The sequence below is a fragment of the Chamaea fasciata genome, unplaced genomic scaffold (genome assembly GCF_029207755.1).
Source record: "Chamaea fasciata isolate MVZ Bird 193981 ecotype frontalis unplaced genomic scaffold, bChaFas1.0.hap1 SCAF_3, whole genome shotgun sequence".
In the NCBI taxonomy this organism is placed as follows: domain Eukaryota; kingdom Metazoa; phylum Chordata; class Aves; order Passeriformes; family Sylviidae; genus Chamaea; species Chamaea fasciata.
The window spans coordinates 1689500-1711984 of record NW_027094088.1 but is presented as its reverse complement, the minus strand read 5'-3'; the positions used below and the strand labels follow the sequence as shown (position 1 = coordinate 1711984).

At 41.9% G+C, this 22485-nt stretch overlaps 1 protein-coding gene across 11 annotated transcripts in view; it reads right to left on the bottom strand.

Annotated features, from left to right (window-relative positions):
* The window catches only part of EHBP1 (EH domain binding protein 1), a 212605-nt gene that overhangs the window by 137348 nt on the left and 52772 nt on the right, over positions 1-22485 (bottom strand). For all 11 annotated transcript variants that reach the window (XM_066177713.1, XM_066177704.1, XM_066177708.1 and 8 more), the window contains exon 5: positions 18528-18581. In XM_066177713.1, the coding sequence (XP_066033810.1) occupies positions 18528-18581 (54 nt within the window). The remainder of the gene's footprint in view (positions 1-18527; positions 18582-22485) is intronic.

Sequence of the window (22485 nt, the reverse complement as noted above, 5' to 3'; positions counted from 1 at the left end):
AACAACACAGCACGCATTTTAACAGCTGGGATGAACGTAATGCATCTCAGCAATAAACATAAACCCCAGGTTTTTGAAAGCACATCCCTCGCTCCCTCCAAATTTGTTTCAATCAGGGAAACTGCTAAATGGATTTCTTCTAACTTTGTACTTAAAAGTAAAATTCACCTCAAGGCTGACAAGCACAGAAAATTTCAGTCGAATGGGAGAATTTGTTGCTGTTGTTGTTAAAGCTGCAATAGCCTGAAAACAGGGCCTTGTAATGAAGCTGCCCCATCAACCATAACCACGCTGTCAGCAGAGCAACACAATCATATTGCCTGTGCAAAGAAGCAATGCATTCAACATTTTCTCCACTGTGTATTATCTATTAGCTGAGTTTGTCACACAGATATGTGGCAGCTCCCTGCAATACTTACGAACATACGGCAAGGCGTCCAAGAATCCACCTATGTCTGCTTCAGCACAGGTTTGTCTTACTACATTCTGGCAAACAACTTAAAAAAAACCCACCCTTCCCTTATCCTGGGTTTCTGTTAAATACTGTTCCTATCAAGAAACAGAAGTCGTCTGAGGCAAACACCTCAGATCTTCCCAGCGCTATTCTCTATCACTAATGCACATTACATGTTCGATTCTCCCTTGCTGTTCCTGTGAAAAAGGTCTTGTCAAAAACAGATTTCATTTTTTTCTGTGTATGCACAAATTAGTTATGGATGATTAACAAAGCATTCATTCTTTTATTTGCTTTGGCTGAGACTTGATCTGTGTTACATTCATGTGAGGGAAGCACTCAATTTTACGTTGATTAAATATGAAACACTGCACTCTTGATAAAAAGAGTCGTATTCAGAGCTGCATATTATACTGACAAAAGATGCATGTTCTTGGGCTAATAGTTTCTTAAACAAGTTTTTTCCAGATTTTTAATTGCAAAAAACTTGATACAGCTTTTTTTTTTTTCCCCCCCCTTCTCAGCAAGTACTGGGCAGTGAGAGCTTTGTGTCCCAAAGCAATCCGGTGCAGTCTTTACAAAAAAACAATAGTTATTTCAAATTGAATATAATAAAAAGGAATTCTCAAGTTCTGCCCCACAATTTGGTTACTTTAAACCTAACTTGCATTGTAAAACTATCTTTTTTTTAAAGACAGCAAAACTAAGTAGGACAGACAACAAGTCACAATTAGAGAATTTGTCTCTTATTACCTGAGAATTTCAACAAAAATAAAGAGATATTGGAGAAGTCTTATGGAGACTTACAGCCAGTCATAACTGAGAACTTAGCCCTGATCTGCTGTCCGCTATCACAGGATAACGTGTGCATAAATGCTCCTCAGGAAGGCCCATAAATTCTCCACAGGCATTAAACACAGGCACAGAGCGACACCAAAAAGGACTCACCTCAGCAAGGTATTTAAGTGCAAGCCTAACTTTTAAGTACACAATCTGCTTGTAATTAGATCAAGAAAGCCATGTGATTAAGCACCTTGTTAAATTTGGGAACAAATTATTAGCCCTTATAAAACCAGGAGATTCTAGAGCACATGGAAACAAACACGAGCCCACAGAAACACAAACGCAGGCAGAGCGTTAGGACACTTTGGCAAGAGGGGATTTATTTTTAGTGTAACCACGCAGAGTAAGGGCAGCTCTTCCTCAGGTTAGGAGGAGGTCTGGCCACACATTCATTCTTTTCTAAACTTCCAACCACAATCGGTGGCCTTACAAAACCTTTGCTCATGTCCCTATGCCACCAAAATAAGTCTGTTCAGTATCCTCCTTACACCACACCAAAATGAAAGCATGAACTTAAGAGTTTGCAAATTCGCTGCCAAGGAGAGAGAGAGTCTGAGCACAGCATGAGAAACAGGCCAAGCAAGGGGATCTTGATGCAAGTTGGGCTTAGAAAGGACACCTAGTGCTCCACCACACTGGAAGAAGGTGAAGGAAGAAGGTGATTTCTGGAGGTGGCCCTGAAATATCACAGTGCTGGATGAGAGGACAGCAGGAGACGACAGATGGGGATTTGACCAAAGCGGGTCTCGGAGCAAAAGGTCTCTGCTGCCCACGAAGGGAGATGCTTGCTGGCTGGCAGCTGTTTGAGGAGCCCAATAATCCATCTGAGAAGGTCCCTCCAGCACGAAAGGGTGCAGGACGGAGCAAGGAACCGTCTGTTTTGACAGCAGCACACTGAGAATGGTTCGGCCATCACATGGGGTTGCATTTTTACGCAGGATTGTGTGGAAATTTACTCTTCCTCTTCCAGCCTGGGTGAACCCAGCTCTCTGTCCTTGCAGACAGAGAATGGTTGAACTGAGACAAAGATTTTTATTTTTTTTCTTTAAGGAGCTCCAAAAACACCTTTTTTTTTTTTTTCCTTTGCTTCAGGTCACATAAGAACACACAAAAGGACAAAGCAATAAATGCTCACATGCACTTTCTTGTCTTTATTTCCATTCTCTGGAATGAGGCCAGAGACATCTAAGTAGTGCACTCTGTTCTCTTCCACTCCCTCACAGAAATTACGGACTCTCCTTTGCAGCCAATTTCCTCCTCCTCCTCCTCTGCCTGGGCCCAAGCTTCACCCACTACAAAACAATGTTCCCCTGTTTCTCTCCAGGGCCCATTCTCCATGCTTCTACCCCAGGCTCCCCGAGGCCTCCCAGACCTTTAAGGCTTTACTTTTACGGATCCAGGATGAAAACCTGTTCTCTCTGCTTTGATTCTGGGAAAATTCCACTCTCTCCTCGCTTTGCATATGAACTCAGCCGCACTCATTTCCTTCAGGTCCAAGTCCCTGAGCGGTGTTGAGGGGCTGCCGCTCCTGAGCGCATTGGCACATCAGCAGCCCTGCTCAAATGTACCTGGGCTGGAAAACACAGAAATGTTTCGTGGTACAGGTTCCCCCCCCTAGGTTAAGCCTGGTATTTTAAACTGGGCACTGGCAAGGCAAACGGCAGCTATGTCACATGTGTCCCACCACTTCCCGCTTTTTAAAAACTATCTAAATTTAGTATTATTAGAGCTGCACGATTTGGAACTCATAAAAATAAGTGCTACAAAGTAAATACCAGTTTCAAACTGGTATTTCACATTTCAGCTACCCCGTGAACGTTCCTGGAGCGCTACAGGCACAAGCACTGTCAACAATTCTAAAGCTCCCCTAGAAGTAAGTTCTCGTGTGTGTACAAAAGCCAAAGATGCTCCTGATGGCTTGTTTATTAATCTATCATGTTGCTATCTAAAGCAAATACAAGAATAAATTGGTAGAAACAGAATATCTTGAATGAAAGTATTTTCAGCGAAGTTCACATAACTTAGGGATTGGAAAAAAATCTCAGCGCTAATCACCTTAACATTTGATCCATCCACAGTTTAAATCATTCCACAATAAAAGCAAATTAAAAAAAACACCAAAACTAAAAATCCCCCCAAACATAAGGAGGCCTAATCTCATAATTAATGTTACACAGAAGCACTTATGAGACATATGCATTAATCAATTATCAGAAAAGTAGTGAGTGCTTCAGTCCCAGGTAGTCAGCAACAGCACTCGTATAATGTTACGGGGAGCCCGATGTTTTGGCAAAACCAGAGCAGGAAAAAATGAAACTAAAAGGCATATTGCACATGTGACCTACAGGACTGGGATTATTACCTCTAAGCTTATTAAGAGTAAAAGCTGTCAGTCGGACCACCCCACAACCAGGGAGGAAAACTGAGATTACTCAGCAGCAAAAGGCATTAAAAAAAAAAAAAAAAAAAAGGAGACGTGTCTTCTCGGAATGGACGGAGGCAGAGAGTGAACCACAGCCCTGCTCCAGCTATCTGAGCAGTAATTGGCTCACAGGAGCGACTGCCACGTTAAGGCATTATCATTATCTAGCTCACATAACTGGAAATTCACGCTCTGTTCCTTAAATTGGCTTAACCAGCAGCATCTGCAGCACTTTAATTAATTACAGCAATTGGCGTACCTTAAAAGTAGATGCACAGATGTGAAATGATAATGCCCCGTGAGTAATAATTGTAAACTAGCATTAAACCAGACCTATCCTAAACAAAAACTAGCGTATACTGTTGGGCTTCGACAGAAAACAAGCTTCCACCTAGTAATTATTATTGTCTGCCCAGGTTCACCAACAGATACTACAATTCTACGTGACACTTTACATCCAATTAGCTCAGGAATGCAGAAGCTCACGACACGTACAGCAAAAATCTCTTGGGGTTTGATGCTATGCGGTCAAAATTTGCTCAGGCGCCTGAATTTGGGGTCCCTTGAACGATAAACTTTGAGTTAAAATCGTAACAGAGAATGATTACCACGATTTATTTATAGTACACTCCTTATAAAGGAATACAGAAGCCAGACATCACAGAAAGCTCAGAAAGAAGTTCTGCTGACAGCCATTAGTTTTGCTTCAGTAAAAAAAAATCCACAGGCGCTGTACATGAACGTGGATTTTTTTTTTTCTTTCCTGGTATCTGCAGCTCTAAAATTCAGAAGAATTTCTTGGAAGAAATTTGGAGAAAAGAAGTTACAAAACCCTTATTTTCCTTTCACGTTCAGCAACTTGAAATCTTTACTTAGAAGAAAATAATTTTTAAACCCTGACAGTGAAATCCATGTACACATCCCGGAAAAATCTAAAAGCTGTTCTTCATACCATTTCCAGCCAGAACACAAAACACTATCAAGATTTGTTGTGACTTGCTTCTGGACAATTTCTGGTTTAAAGACAGATTTTACGTTTAATTGGCACCATGCTGCAAAACGGGACACAAGAATTTTCATCAGGCATCTTGAATGCAATGGAAGTTTAAAAATTGAAACAGCTCAGTGCTACTGAATTCATCAAATCTGATCCTCAAATTCATGGCTAATTTAAGGCTCAGAATACCTGGTATAAAAGGCCACTACCAAACTGAATTTGAACTCCCCATTTATCAAACACAATCACAGCCGTGTGAAAGAATGAAGCGCAGCTTTCTTGATTCTAGCAAAGATGCGAAGTTTTGAACACATTTTTAACCCAGAAGAAACCCAAACCCAAAGACTCGACTAAAGGATGACCGGTTTTAAGCTGCCAAAACTTGAACCATCTAATAAAAATAGATGCTGCCTTTGTGCAACCCTGTCCCGTGCCCATTTCTGAAAGCATGACTGTTCTCCCTGTAACTCACAGGACTCACACGGAGGCACAACCTCAGCAAGGCAGGGTGCAAGCCCCAACAGCTAAAAGACCTGATGCAGCAGCAAAAACCAAAACCAGCAATCTTATGTAGCAACCCGCACCACAGAGACATGCAAAAGGCAGCCAGAGGAGAAAAATGCCTTCTCTAAAGCTGCAAAACCAGTGAGTGTGTTTATGTACTCTGTGCCTACTGTGTCTGGGCCGTGTAGACAGCAGTGGAGCTTCAGTGGTATGTGTAATTTTAAGACACGAATATCTGTGCTCAGAAACACTCTGATAACGTGTTTATCTTGGATGTACAGAAAACAACCGCGTGCACAAATAAACTGGTACAGTCAATGGAATGATGCTCATCTCCTATTACCCGTTTATAAATCCCAATCTAGAAACAATAGGTGCTACTAAAGCGCCAGCCTCTGAGCAAAAACGGCCACAGCGCAGGAAAAATAAAAACTGAAATAATAATTCTTATCTCAGACTGAGACTTATTCCACGCAGCCACCCATTTCCGACGGGGAGGGATCACAAGTGCACGACGCAAGTTATTCGTTGACTAAATATCATCCCGAAATGCCGGGATATAAAGGTTGGGAGGATTAACACAAAAGGTCCCACTCCAAGACAAATGTCTCCTTCATAGTTCAGTTCACAGCCATCACAAGTGCTCAGTCAGGCCTGCCCTCCCAGAGCACCAGGCAGATACCTGCAAACCAAACACACCAAAGGCCTGGCAAATCTCTTGTTGATCCTGGCGGATTTTTTATTTTTTTTTCCAGAGGAGATTTTTAATTACAAGCCACGGAGGGGACGAGGCTTTTCTCAAACGCGCGAAGATCCCGAATAGTTCCCGCTTCTGAATCTCAGCACTTTGTGAAACAACTTCCACAGGGGGAATCAGAAATTTGCCAGGCTGGCACGATTCACACGCTGCTTCCTCCCTGCTCCTCATTCAATCTCTCACTTTTTCCAAGCAAAAAAAAAAAAAAATAAAATAAGTGAGACACGGAACAACTGCCCCCCTGGTTTTAAGCTGCTTGCAGAAGCCTTACAGGATTTAACTGCACATTTATAGAGAGGTCACTTTTCAAAATAAATGCAGAGGAATTAATTCATTAGCACGCTCTAAAACATATCGGGGTCTGGTGTAACAATAAAATCACTTTGCAACACAAAATCATTTTCCAACAAACAGTAAGTTTAAGGGGGGAAACACTGCCATTGCAATTAATATTCCTAAATATATATTTGGATTTAAACATTCTTGTCTAATAATTACACTCTTTCACTTGGCCTTATATTTCAGAAACGATCCGAACTGTGCTTATCTTCTTTTCTTTTCAGCAACAGACTACAGTATGAAAACTAAGACTTCTAAAGGAGAAAGGGCTGAATTTTAGTGCTGAATATTTTATCCTCACTGGATGGTAATTTTTCTACTCCCTCTACTGGCGCATTTTAAAAGCAAGTAAAGAAAATCCTGAAGGGCATGGCAGCTTGTAAAACATAACGAGAAAATATTTTTGTAACCTCAAAATAATTGCTTGCACAACTCAGCAAAACATCCTTAAATCTTGGGGGGTTTCTAAGCCATCAACAAATTTTTGGGAGAATTTCTTCATTGTAAAAATTAACTGAGCACCTCAAAAAAAAAAAAACAACCCAACATCCTGGCCACTTTGTGTTAGAATTAGTATCAAGTAGTCCCATCACCTGTCACAGGTCATTCCCCCAAACACACTCTATGGCTAAAAGACCCAAAGAGTGATCTGTGGAACAGAAATCTACATGATTACCACAAGTCTACATAAATAAGCAAAAATATCCTGAGCTTAACGAGTTGCTACTTAAATGTTAGACAGTGCTCTGTGAACCATTTTATATTAAAATTGGATAGTTCTAAACATCACACATACAAGAAGTATTGTTTGACACAGTGCCATTTTGATGATAAATTGCAATCTACAGCTCAAATAATTCTAGCCAGGGATTAACATTTCAGAGGCTGAGCCAGAGATTATGTGTGTGGATCTTGAATTTCATCATCTCCCTTCGGCACAATACCTCATTCTTCCTTTTTTTCATCTATTCTCTCATGAAGGGTCAGGAAAGCTTAGCCTTGCTGTTTCATTCATTTCATCTCTACATTAACCAGATACCTTGCAGTCTTTAGTTCTTACGTGTTATTCCATTACAAATACTACAGCCCCAGTGCACCGTGCTCCAGCTAATGAGGCGTGTACCAAATCAAAGGCTGCCATCAAGTGGTTGTAGCACACCGCCAGCACTGTGCAAAGTTGGTGTTTCTGCACGGGCTTCCACCAGGACACACTGTTCAGGGTGGATTAAACCCTGCCCTGATTTAAAGCTTTGGGGGAAATGCAGATGCTAAGAGCGGGTGGTCCCACAGCATTTCGTTTCCTTCCTTTCAAATTCTAAGGTCCAGCCTAAGAGGTGGCACCACCACGCAGATGTTCCCGCTTCTCGCCAGTCTGGATCAGCAGGCTTCAGGATTTCTGCCATCACACTGCTCATCACTGTGCACCACTGGAGACCAGCCTTGATAACCAGACAAAAGCTTCTCAGCTAGCAGTGGGACAAGAAAAGTGACACAGAGTGGGGGTTTCACACAAGACGGGGACAATAAACACAGTTTCTTGTGCCACCACGATGCCTTGGGAAGGCTGAGCTGGAACAGAGACTGGACAGAGCTGGAGAATAAAGTAGGGGTTTATTGAAAGGCCTCCAGGATCCACCTTGGGCAGGACAGGGCCTGACCAGGGCTACACCCAAGGTGGACACAAAACGGTCACAGAATGCCCAACTGGTCACAAAGCCTCTACATTTTTATGAGTTTTGATCCATTTCCATCTTGGGGTTTAATTGTCCAGTTCCAGCTGCAGGCTGTGAGGTCCCATCCTCCTTGTCCCTCCCTCCAGCCCACCCTTGTTTGTGCTGTTGGGGCTGAGAGTTGTCCTTGGTGTGCAGAAGGAGAAGGATTTGTTTTGTGTCCCTGCTGTGTGCAGAGCTGAGTGACACTGACTGTGAGCTCAGAGCTGCACCCCTGGGCAGCACAGAACCTGAAATACATGAAAGCTCAAACTTAAGGCATCAACCATGCCCAGTTTCAAACCAAACTGTATTAGAGATTGCTGATCTCTACTCACACCAAACTTGAAGCCAATGTGAGAGCTCTTCATCCCAGTGATACCGATGAACACCTTCAGCATTACCCAGCGATTTGAAGCAACCATGCCCTGATGGATCATTCCTCAGCACGAGCATTCCAGCCCACCCACACCACGGGCCTTTCCATACAGACACTGCATTGCCACATACTGCCATCAGCTCCAAACCACAGCCTGTTACTCCTACTCACCTTTGCCTGACAGGTAGAAAAACCAACCAACCACAACCAAAGTAAAACCCGCTTCTCAAAGAATCGTGAATTCTCCCTCAACCTCCTCCTTCTCACTTTTCAGTGCACCAAGACAGATTTTTTTTTTCCCAGTGAAAAAGTATTTCTAAAAATTGTGGCAATTTTACTACTTCAGGAAAAAAGCTTTGCACGTGCCATGGGACACAGAAAAGTTTTGCACGGTAGGGATGAGACTAAAGATTATCCAGCCTCCCTTGGTCTCCCCTTGCCTTTGTCATTTGCCATGTCTTGCATCTTGGACTTCTCATTTTTGTGGAATGATATAAAAAAAAAGGAAAGCAAACACTAGTAGCAAACATTGGGGAAAAAAACAAAACAAAACAAAGCAACCTGGGAGTGGGGAAGAGAGGTGAAAAGGTAAAGGTTTTTTTCAGATGCAGATTTTGGTGGTAGTTGATTTCTATCTTCTTTTTGTATTCTTTTCAGAATTTATTTAGCACTCAAAAGTGGGAAGCACTACCAAATCTTCACATTTCAAATAACTTCTCATTCTTCAACAGGAAAAATAAAAAGCTAATATAACTGATTTTCATTTCAGGGATCTACTTTACAGATGAAAATAAGAGACAATTCCTCACGTGATTTTCAAGATCACTTCTGGTTTGGTAAATATTGTACGTGTTCTTTGAATTTTGTGCTGCGCCTTCCTGTGACTGGAGACTGTTTCATGGAGTTGTTTTGCTTTCGGGAGGAAAGCTTTTAAGAGTTTCTTTCATCTTCTCCCTTGCTGAGCAGAATACTCTTACAGTATAAATCATTACAACTATATTATAAAAACTGAGTCTTTAAAGAAAATCTCTGAAAACTAGTAAGTGTATTTATTTTCAGCAGGTGAAGGCCTCGGAGTCAGACACAACTGTTTCCTATCTCAGGCTGAGCTGCACACGGTATTAAAACAAACCTGGAAAACCTGTCCTCCACCCTGCTCAGTCTGCCATTCTGCCACACTGCCAGGAAGGGCAGGATGCTTTGCCCTCAGTTCTAGTCTACAGAAAACCCTCCAGAAGCAGAAACACTGCTATTTAACAGTGCAACGTAACACACAACTGTACCATCTTCAGGCTTTAAATGAATCATGCTCTGTATCTGTTTATCATGTAAATCCCATTAATATCTGTGTCTATATCTATGTAACTGCTGAAATACAGTGCTGCGGTTAAGGAATGGTTCTCCCAACTCAGTGTTCCCACTGAGATTCTCCAAACCACGCTCCACTCGCTCCCTGACTGAGGACTCACCCACTGAAAACTGGAGCACCATTTACCCTTGAAGAGTTTCCTCTGGTGATCATCCTTCCTCTCAATTCTCACACCCCTGCTGCCAGGGCAGAGAGGAGTTTTCCATCCCACCTCCTCCTGTTGTCTCTGTGATCAGGCAGGTAAAAGCCCAGGGTACCTCGTGGTGTGGACGCTCTCTCCAGCAAGGGGTGCTTGCTCCCAGTAGCAGAGACTCTGGTCTGTACTGGTGGGACACAGGATGTTTCCTCAGTCCTTCCAGTGTGTCCACACTCTTGGACTGCCTTTCCACAGCTGAGACACAAGTTGTTTGTTCTCCTTTCACTGACATCAGTGCCAGTGAGTTGGCACACTACAGTGGCACACTCCATTCAAATTCCCACCACGTGGATTGTGTCCTCTGGACCTCATCTGGACCTGCAGGGGACTCTTGCAGTTTGAGCCTTTACAGGTTACCTCCAGCACAGCTGATTGTCTCAGGTAGCAGGTACCTTCCTCCGTGGCATTCCACCTGCCTGCGGTCACTGCTAGAGCATGCCTGGGAGAGCTTTCCCTCCTCACACTTGGCAGGAGTGGCCTCCAGAGACTCAGAGTTTCTGTCCTCTTCCCAATCCCTGTGTCAGGGCCCACATCCCAGGGATCCCAGGGCCTTGGCTTCCATACCACGGGCATGATATCCCACCATTGGAGCAGCCAGGTCACCAGGGGCTCACCAGACTGGTGGCTGAAATCTCACAGCTCAGTTCAGGATAGGGATCAGCTGATTATCTCTGGCCGTCTCCTCCTCCTGTTGGGCTTCCTCTTCATCCCTCCCTATGCAAACTGATTTGGTCTTGGATTTCTCCTCCTGCTACAGGCTATCCCTCGGGTTCAGCTCAGTTGGAGTGGCCACGGTGCCTGCAGGTCTAATTTCCTCCTCCTCCTCCCACAAGAGTGCTGCCCACTATTGAATTGTCTCCCCTGAAGAGCACCCAGCACACTGCAGTAAGTTGCTCCTCTCTGGAGCTGCCACAGAATCCTCCATACAAATATTCCGTCACTTCACCAGGGCCCCGTGGCTGTTCAGGGGTGAACTTCCGAACCACCAGAGCAGAGCATTTCCCCAAACACTCGCCCATTTTCTCCCACATTCCATGGCACTCACGACTATGCACCCTTGGGGCAGATCTCTGAGTGACCTCCCCAGAAATCTCTGTCCTGACTCTCGGCAGGTGTGGACGGCACTGAGAAGTCAGAGCAGACACAGCAACAGGAAAATGCTTCCCTCAGAATCCAAGGGAAATTCAAAATTCTCAAAAGCTGTTGTAACAGGCCTGAAGGAGGAAAAAGGAATGAGAAGCTGGAGAAAATCATCCTCCTCTGTTCCCCTCCCAGACTGCAAAAATTAACCCTGTCCTGGCCAGAACCAGGACATACAGACCACAGCAACCTTTGAGTCCAGGGATTAATCTCTGTCCGAGTCATACATTTGGCAAAAATTCAGTTCAATCTTACATTTTTGCTAGAATGTGGAAACAGAGAAAACACTGATAAGTTATGAAACGCCCCGTACTGCACCTTACTCAATACCACTTTATTCAGGCAGTCCTTCCAGCCAAGACTCAGGTTGCCACCACACTTGAGCTAAACCAGGAAAAGTTTGTTTCTACTGCCCGTCAAGGTTCAAGAAGCCATTTGGCTCAGATATTGATAAGGCAAAACAATGAGGGAGGAGAAACTTCACACGAAAAACACCACACGATGGTGTAGCATCAGTTCAGAATGAAGAATGTGCTGGGAGGGAAACGAATGAAATGGCATCAATTAAGTTATGGAGGTCAATTAATTTCTATTATATCAAACTCTATTAAGACAGCTAACGACCAAAGATAAGAGGCTGAAAGAAATAACACTCAGAGCTATTACACTGCCAGATGGTTTTCCTAATAACAAGGGGTTTCAGGAGGCCAGAACTCTTGTTTTCCTGTCAGCTGGCTATAGTTCTGCTGGTGGCCACTATTTTTAAATAATATGCTCTCAGTTAAATTACAACTGCTCGTAGGTACAATCCTATCCAGTTACTTAACGCAGAGCTACATTTTACACAATAATGGATATTTTAATTCTTTTTTTTTGGGACACATATTTCTGTACCTTGAGCACACGCAATTGCAAGGTATTATCTCAAATCAACCAAAATATTCAATTTGACTCCCAGATTATCTGCCTTTGAAGGTAATTTATGTAAAAAAAAATTTTTCATTAAATGTATTGCCATTTTTTCCATCTTACACACCGAATATTTTGTACTACATGGCAGCAGCATTTGCTGCTGTTTTAACACCGCACAGCTACCAGGTCAAAAATGAAATTTATCCGTCGTCATGCTGCCCCAGACAGCGTTATTTTACATAATGATATTCTGAACCACATCAAGAGCAAACACACAGCCGTGACTGTATGGAGATGTAAAAAACACACTCAGAGACACGGAAAACCAGAAAAAAAAAAAAAAAAAGTGGCAAGCTGAACAAGCTTAAAAGCAAAATACTGTTCTATTAAAAGGCAAGTTGCTTGGCTCAGCTTATGCCTGGAGTATGATTAGAACCCCACTGTAAAACAATTACCAAGACACTCTCGTGTATTTGATGTCTGAAAGAGAAACGACCTCATGCAGACTCCGGCTCTCGCACGCCCTGGCCGGTGCATTTTACTGCTGATTTTCTATGAATAAACATATGCTAAGAGTGGCTGAAACACACTGCTGGTTTTAAACGTGCCTCATGTAGTATTAGAGGTTTTCTTTCCAAAGCTGTCTGCCTTGTTTATCAGTTTACCAGAAAACGCTGGGCTGAAATGCTGTAATACAGTTTTCAAAACGGCCACAGCATCTGCCAGATTACATCTGATACGGATGCACTCAGTGCAGCTATCAACACAGCATCAGAAACAACACTATTTAAAGGACAGGGGTTTTTTTTTCCTAAATTTCATTTAGGAGATGAAGATCGAATAACAAAAGACAATTTTCATAACTAGTTTTGAAAAAAACACAGTAGAGAAGAGTTCGATGGACTCACATCTCACACTCATTCAGGACAGAAAAAGCTATTAAAAGTGTAAAAATTAATTAGATACTAGGAGTTATTTTACCAATTACTCTAGAATTCTTATTTAAATAAGATTTTTGTCATCTCTCAGCTCTGCTTTAATAGGTTATTATGTATTAATGACAGAAAGGATTCACAGTGGCCCTAATTCCAGGTGATCTGGGCAGAGTCTTGTTTTGGTCAGAAGGAAAATGACATTGCAGGCAGTAAGTTCTAAGTGAACACCAACAGGCTTTGCCTGGGGATACAGCAGTGGCTGCAGGTCAAAAAAAAATCAAGTAATTAACAGTGCTATTACTTACATTGCCCTCACAATGCCTGCCTGGAACCAGGGCTGCTGGTACCTCCCCTTTGTGCTGGGCCATGCAGAGGGGAAAACACCCCCAAAGCCTTTCACACCTTCCTAGTGTAACACTTGCCCGAAATACAGGTGGGACTTTCTGTGTCCTACAGCATTTGGTGCCAAATTTCTCCAGTAGAACTTCCAGTATCTCCTGTACTCTTCAGAGAAGATGCTGAATCCAAGGGGATTATTGAAGTAAGGAACTCCTGTAGGGTCAGTGTGGGCACACAGGGGAGTCACCCACTCTCAGACAGCCCGAACCAGAGTGATCCCCTCTGTGCAGAAGCCTCAATTTTAGATAAAATTGCCCAGAAAGGCCATCATGGAGCAGGGAAGGAACAACAATGTATTACTGCAAAAGCACAGGATCAGGCCTCCAAAAAGGATTTCCTACCCTGGCTCCTTTACAGCCAGAGCAGCCAATCAAGACAACAATTTCTGCAAGTTTTGCTCCAAAGGCCTAATCTCGGAGATTTCTCAACTAGAACAAAGTGCTAAATATTTAATGTAAGCAAAAACTTAAAACAGGTTTTCTGAACCTCTATTTCATTTAAAGCAGAACAAGAGTGAGACAGCTGACAAAGCAGCATTTAATTCCTAGCTGTATCTAAACCAGAATACTCAGCCTAATTTACACAGGCAGCTAGTCACAGTTCACATAATCACACACAGCAGAAGATGACAGGGGAATTAAAGGCCCAGGAAAGCATGTCTGAACTATGAGCTGTTCTAAATATATTAAATGCAGACATTTAATTCAGGAAAAAAAAAAAAAAAGCTAACCTGGGCAATTATTATTTTAAGCAAAAAATTACTTCAAGCAAAAAATACAAAATGAATAGAAGCTTTTACCAGTGTTTCTTAAATAAAGGAAATGGCCAATTTAAACTTGAGCTCTCACATGCTACAAAGATGCACTAGAAGAGATACCCAAGATTTTGTAATAAATTCTGACACAGCCAACTGATCAGCAAGTCAGGTATTCACCCTGTTCCTGTGTCAGTCTTTTTTACCCAGGTTCTTGCAGCAAATGGCATCAGGAGCACTCAGAATTTCAATTCTGGCATTTGCTTCCCAACATGTATTTCCAGAAACAGGCGGGGAGGTCAGACTTGGCTTTTCATTCAGATGTGGGGCAAAAACTTGCTGCAGTGTTGCAGCAGTACTGCAGTAAAAGACATTCCACCATCCAGTAAAAAAGAATGCTTTAACCAAAATTCTGGGCTAATTACTGCTCCTATTCAAACGAGGTATTTCTCTAAAAGGAAAAGAAACACATTCAGAGCCGTATCTGACGAAAAGTTGACTTTTTTGCTAATACCTCATTTTATTGTATCACGTTTAAAGTTGGTCTCCTTTAAGACTAGAAAGAAATTCATTTCTACATCCCACCACCCGCTCTCTCTTTCCCATTACTTTCACCTTATTTATCACCTTTATTTGTAGGGTCATGCCAGGCATTTTAAGAGAGAGAAATCATCTCCCCAAACCTGTGAGTGATAAAACAGGCTCCAGGGCATTCAAAATGAGAAATCATCATAAGCAACGATGACCCAGAATTCCAGAGGTGTCGGGGGGAAGGGAGGATTGAGGGATGACAACCACAAAAGAGCACACATGTACCAATAAAAAGAAGCTGGATAGATTGTGTCAATTGTTCTGTAACATTTTCCAATGTTTCTTTTATTTTGAGGCTTTGCTGATGCTTGAGTGGAGGCCAATTCAGAATTCTTCCCAGGCTGGAGTTCCTGAAGCTACACAAGAGCGACAGACAGAAGGAAAAGTCAGATCTCATCTTTTCAGTTTAAACTTGTTGCTCTTTGTAACTCTTCCCTGAAGGCCAGCACCAACAGCAAACTCCAGACTCCTCTTTCCTCTCATCCCAGAAGTTTCAGTGGGTCTATTCAAAAAGACATCATTAAAAAAGCGTCTAAAAAGGCATCAAAGCTTTTTGGAAGACTCTCTAGAAAGGCCAGATGCAGAAATCAGTCCAATTTCCTTGATTTCAGTACAAGAACAGCCTGGAAATTCTGCCTGGAATTCTTCCCCAGGCAAGGTGACAGAGTGCAAGCAGAGCTGGGCACAGCTTGCTCCCGAAAGCCACAGGCAGCAGGAGCAGAGCAGGACACTGAGCTTTTTCAAGTCGGAAAACATTCCATGACTCCTTCAGTTTCATTAAGAATGTAGGAAGTAACTGTCTACAAAACTGCCAGCAAACAAGTAAACGTTATGGTTTCTCTTCAGTGGATGTTTTTATGTACTTTTCCATGCTTTGAGCATGCTGGGAAGCAAAATGATATTTTTTCCATCACTTCAGACACCCTTATTTGAGACAAAGTTCTTGTACATAGAGCCAGTGAAAGCTTCCACATCTTTGGACCAATTTAAACCTCCTGTCTTCCCTCCTATCCCTTTCTCATCCCATTAGCTAAACAATCTGTTATTCCTGGTTATGAATTTCTTGCTCTCCTACTTGCAACAGCCAACCTCAACACCCAACGCTATTATTCAGTAGAACATGAAAAACACCAAAAGAATTCCGAGAACTGCCTCGTGAAGTAAAAGCAAACAGTCAATCACACAGAATGTTGTTAAAGAGAGATGAAATTAGAGACAAGAAAGTTCTCAGTAAATACGCACAGAACACAGGAGTGAAGGAGATAAAGAAAAGGCAGATGGAAAATGAATACCAAGATTCAAATGGTAAGAAACTGCTCTACAATCAAACTATTATGGATTATATAGTAGATGACAAAGTTCACCTACTAGAATACAAATACAGAGTGGCTAGGGCAGTGAAAATACAGCCAGAAAAAAAAAAATCTACAATAGTCAAGAAGCAATGTACATATACCCCAAACAAGAAAATAACCACATAAACCCAAGTATCTTGTTTCCTTTTCACTTACAGCATGGCTTTCTCGCACAAAATCACCTCATCACTACTTAAAAATCCCTCTGAAAGTGCAGAATAAACTTGTTTATTTATCTGCCTGCAAGGCATCCAACTGCAGCTGTGTATCTCTTCTACCTGATCTTTGCTTAATGATACTGATGCATAACAAAATTATTTTGGAGACTGACTTTTAATACTAATTAAAAAAAAAAAAAAAGAATTCGCATGGCTTCACAATTATAGCACACCCCTGAGCTCTTCAGACTTCAGTATTTTGTGTTCTGAGTGTTGCTGACCAAAGAGGAAGGGAAGCCCTGCAGAGAACATCCCTGGACAAAACAGGAAAGGTCCCAAAGGACTTTCTCCAGAGGTGATTCTTGTCGGGTTAATGACAGGTACATTGTTGTAAAGCCAGGTAAATCACACTTCAGGACCCAAGAGGGTAAATGCCCGTAATTTAAGGAGTGAAGAGAACAACCTCCTGCCTCCCTGGCTCCCCTATTTCTACCAGGCAGCTGTTCCATGCACTGGAATGGCAGCCGGCCACTGGAACATCTGGCACTTGCTCGAACCGATGAATACGTTTTCATCCACCACTAAGTGGAGCTGTTACCCTGGGAAAAGAGTTTCTCCATCTCTTCCAGCATTAAAAAAAGAAAAAAAAAAAAGGAGAAAAGAGGTGATTGAAAGCAGCCAGCTTTATAGTTTCTTTTGCTCCCAGTAATTTTTGTGGCAAAACTATGAAATTTGTGATTTTGAGGATACTATTTCTATATCCTCCAACCAAGGAATAAACATCTACCTAGCAGTGGCTATTTGGCAGCTCTTGTGAGATGAGCTAACAGCACAACTGAGGTTGTAAAGAAGTGCCCAGATAACAGAAGATTGCCCTGCACAGCTCAGTGTGAGGCAGAGAGCAGGAACAGCAGGCAGTCTGCTGCTCCCTCTACATGGAATACACTGACATGTAAAGAAAGCAGGACACAAATTCTACAAAACCCTGAAAAAAAAAAAATCATCTGCAACGTCACAGGAAATGCAGCTATACCCAGAGGGGCTGGCTGAGAAATCCACTGACATTGTTTTATCCAGAGCTACTTGTACGGTGACAACTGGGGATGGAGACTTCCCTGATGAAAATAAACTATGTGAGAAAGAAAAGGAAACTCCAGGAAACGGTAACTAAACTGTGTTTTGTGTTAACAAGTGTCCCAAGTGAAAATAGAAACTTGACATTTGAAACAAAAGTATAAATAAAGCACTTTGCTTTCAGCCCTTTTAAATGGTCAGTTACTGGTGAAAAAGCTTGGCTTTAGACATTCAAATCATTTTCCGATATGGACAAGAAAAAGAAGCATTTTTAGGTAAAAAAAAAAGATATCATGCAAAATCCGTAGCTTCCCCACAGTTCAGTGCTACGTGGTACCACTCGGGAGAAGAGCAATTCCTTTTTTTGTTGAAAAACAACATAAAAATTAAATCATGTCACTGAGAAACAGTCCATAATGAACAAGGATATTAATGAGGAATCAACACTGCTTTGATACCACAATCCTTTAAAGTTTCTTTTCCAAGAAAAGCCCAGGGAAAGCAGCTTCCCCCTTTTTAGAGCCCAGGCAGCTCCAGAGCGGAAACTGCTGCCCGGCACAGAGAAGGGAAAGGAAAAAAGTACTTCATTTTCAAACCTGCTGCATGCAATGTCAAGCACTGCAGTTTGGCAGAGCCTGTTGTTTGTACAGCCCTCAGGAACTCGGCTCTCCATGAGGTTCTGGGCGCTCCTGGCTTGGAGGAGTCAAGAGACTCACAGGAGCAGCTTTTGGGTTTTGGGAGCAGCTCATGGCTGGTCCCACCTTTCCACCCTGAATTATTCCCCCACCAAAGGCCAGCAGTGAAGCTCTGCTCTCCCCTGGAGAGTGGCACTCAGCCCCAGAAGGGTGTGCTGCCACTGGGGACGTGCAGATGTCCTCACCCAGCTCTGACTCGTTCACCGCCCCGCTGGCACACAAATAATGTGTCCCAGCCCATAAAACAGTGAGTCACGACCCAGCTCTAACTTGTTCACCCCATTGCTCACAGCAAACCGACGCGAGGCAGGCTGATGCTCACAGGGAGGGAATTTAGGCAGTGCAGAGTAGCACTCCCCTCTCCTGTATTTTAATTGTAACATAACAAGTATTTTAATAAGCCTTCATTACTACACAGGTAGGATTTACCGTGGTTCAGCTGCTCAGATTTTATCCAAGACTTTTTCAGCACCTGGACACCTTTCAATCTTTTTAAATTATTAAGTCTTATACGTATAAAAAACAGTAATAACATTCCAGCTTACGTTCTCTATGACAAACATCCATTCCTTGTCTTCAAACTCTTCAGCGTGGGGATCCTAGAAAAACAAACCAGAGAATTAAGAGTCTAAAAATAACCCAGGATGCAGGAGACTGCAACACAGCCAAGGTTTTCATACACTCCAAATTATTTTTACCCACAGAAGATGCCTGAGGGAAATATTTTAGCTGGGATGTAGGCTTTATGGGATGCCCACTATACGATGAATAAGTTGGGGTGAAACTGCCAGTGAGGATTTAAGAGAGACTCCTACAGATACAAACATGAGGCTGATGCTCATGAAGGCCTGTAATTCTGTTTCCTTTCATCCAGTGGGAAAAAAAATATAAATCTCTCTTCAATTCTCTTTAATTTAACTTTAACTCTCAAGTTCCACCTCCCAAATAAACACAACAAATCCCAAATCTTGCAGATAACAGCGGAGGGAGCCACTTGCTTCCACTTGGAGTGAGAAGATGCACACCCCAACCTCCTCAGGGTCCGACTCCACAAGCACAAGCAGAGATCCAAAGCCACAGCACAGCACCTCCTTCCACTGCAAGATTTCTTAAAGGCTTATCCTGAGTTCACAACATTTCTATCGTATCACATGTGAGGATCAGAAACCATTTTCACCAACAGGAAGAAAAATAACAATGAAGTTCATGTATTTGGCGCTTTTTTTAATTTAATGAGCTTTCAGTCTGCTGGAGTGGTCTGTGGTGTTGTTGTCTGAAAGTAAAATAACAGCGGAGAAGACAATTAAGTCAATCCTCTCAGGCCTCTATCAAGGATCCCAGTTTAAACAAAACACTTTTTTGTGTTTTTTTTAATAATTAATCATCCAGTCCGAGTTCTGAACAACCGCAGCAAAACTTCTACTCCTGTTGCAAAATAGATTTTCACCCTAAGAGAATGTGTCTTGAGTCCTTCTTTTGACATGAAACCTGCTTTTGCTATACCTCAACTCTATCCTATTACTATTTTTTACAGGAAAACACTCAATTTCTCCTCTGCCTCTGATGTCTGTGTGCTATTGGTGTTTGGAGATAAATGTCACTTCCACATCATCAGCATTTCCCAGCATCATCTATGAGATCCTCAGCAGCATCTCAGTTTTCTTGATGCTGTTTGGCAGCTGCTCCTGACACTACAGCAAGCACAGCAATTCCGCCTTGCCGCCCTAAAATATCTAATCAAGATATTTTGCTCCTACCTTTTAACCCTTAGTACCATCTTCCCTTTCTTTCCAGAATGCTCCAAGCCTCACATTTAATCTTCTTGACTCATCTTATCTTAGTCTTTGCTTTAACCCTTGTTTCACTTCAGTTTTGCTTTGAAACCAGGCAGTGGGGAGAGGTATTGTACCACTTTTTAATTAGTTCTCTTTAAATACACAAAATATTTTATTTATAGCACCAACAACCAGAGAAATTTTTTAAAAAATTTTTCCAGCACACAAAAAAACTTGGGAAGTGTGCTCTTAAATAAACCTCCTCTTTGATGAACTGTAATAACACTTCTAGGAGGATATTATCCCATCTCCTCCTGCACATCCTTCCTCCAAAACCCAGCCAAGTGCAGCCCACCCCTGGAAAACACTTCCAGTAAAAGAACCTAAGATGTTGCTAAAAACTGATGTCGAAACTGATGATTCATTTTTGTACATGAATAATTTTAAGAGTTTTTTTAGAAAATTTAAATACTGCAAATGAGTGTCAAAACATGCTGTACCAGTTAAGCATGAGAACAGAAGGGCAAGCAGATACACACAGAATTATACTGAGGGATCTCCGTGTTCCAATTAATGTCATGTAAATATCAGATTATGTAATTATACCTCCATCACATTAATCAGGTTTCTGGAATTCTGCATTATGTAAATAAAGCACACGATACCTGTGGGTTTGGCGTATACTACATAAATTCTAAAGTTGTAACTTTCTGCAATCCAGCTATTAAATACTTAAAATTTTTAAGAGTTAACCTGGGGCAATTACCTTTCTGTTTAATCGCTTCCTTTGATACGGCACAAAATGACATAATGAGATTTAATGGGATCATTAACCACTTTATGTTTTAATAAGCTACTCCATCAGAAGTGACTCAGCTCTTCAATATTTCATCCTGCACAAATTTTTCCCCCTAACTCCCCCAAAAGCTATTAGGACAAGCTTGCAGGCTGGCCTGAAACGAAGTCAGGGTCCAATATTTTTATGCCATGTAACAAACAAAACGTTCCTTGTTTTGCTCCCACAAGGCAATAATCTATAAAGTCAAACCAAGCTCCCTGTGAGTGGCAATAAACGTCACACCTCTGAGGGCTACAGAACCAGGTGCTCTGCTGAGTATTTTCTGATCATCTGACAGAGCAAAACAACACTGGATAACGCAAAGACTCCTTCACGCTCAACGTCCTAGCACACACTTGAACACTTCAGGAAGATAAATGCAGCGCATTGCCCCAAAACAGCTCTTAAAAGCTTCAACGACTTCTCTGATGAACAGCCTTGCCAAATGTTCAGAGAGTATGGAATAAGCTGAGATATGAACACGTTGCATGTGTGGAGGATATTTCAGATTTAAAGGCAAATCCAGATTTTTTTTTTAAGCTATGTTTCTTGTTTTAAAATGTCTCCAGAAAGAGAAAACCCTGAATAATTTTTATACACGTAAGCCCCAGCATTTCCTCACAACAGCGGCTTCACTCTTCCACTAAAATGCTTTTATCAGAAGCCCAAGGAGCAGCATAGACAGTCCTATTTCTAATTCACTTACAACTCTATCAGGCGGTCATGTAAACAGATATTTGTATGATTACAGTTATAACACTGTTTCTATTGCAAACAACATGTTCAACGTGTTACATTTGGGGCTAACATTCCCTCCTGTGGTCTCTGGAACAGGTGATGTTTCCATAAATCTGGCTAATCTTTCATCTTATTTTGGATTTGAATAAGCCTTCATTACTGCAGAGCCAGGATTTAGGGTGGTTCAGCTGCTCAAATTTTATTCAAGACTTTTTCAGCGTGTGGACACCAGTTAAAAAAAAAAAAACACACCGCCACATACTTCCCTCACCGGCTAATTCACATTCTCCATTACTCTCCACATAAAAACTCACGTGATGTATCTAGAAAACTATTATTTGAGGGCTGTACAGGTGACAGAACTACACTCTATCCAACACTCACTATGGTTTCACCATCAATCGAAAACTGTAAGAATTAGGACTGGACAGCTTGTTGCTTCTTCTCATTTTACTATGTAAAAAAATAAATCACAATTTTTAATCCCAAGACACGAGTCCCATTTTCCTGTCTCAGTTTGATGTTCCCTTTCAGCATCTTCAACTAAGTTCTAGAGCATTTTTCCTCTACCCTTTTTCCTCTCTTTTTTGTCTCCTAAGATGATCTTAGAGTGCCAAAAGTAACGCTCAGGCAAGAAGCTGAGAAGAAAGGTAAACCTTCTCCATAATCCACTAATGCAGCCGAACCACCCTAAATCCTGGTTATGTAGTAATGAACTACATTATTATTTTAAAAATATTGTATTCAAATACATTCAAATTATTCAACCCCCAAATAAGATGAAAGATTAGCCAGATTTATAGAAACATCACCTGTTACGGACACCACATGAGGGAATGTCAGCCCCAAATGTAACATGCTGTTTGCAATAGAAACTGTGTGATAACTACAACCATGCAAGTATCTGTTTAGGTGACCACCTAATAAAGTTGTAAGTTAATTCAGATTTGTTTTTGTATTTCTTGCAATAGGAACAAAGGAGATATCAGGGGACTGCCGCATTTCCATGAGTGGGTAGGGAAGATCTCCAGACTGTCAGTCCCTTCCTCCCTTCCTTCCCCAGGCCTCCTCCCGCAGCGTTCCTGGTTTTTTTGAAGCTTGTCTTTCAATTAGATCACTTCATACCAGCCTTAATCTCCAGCCTTTCTTCTT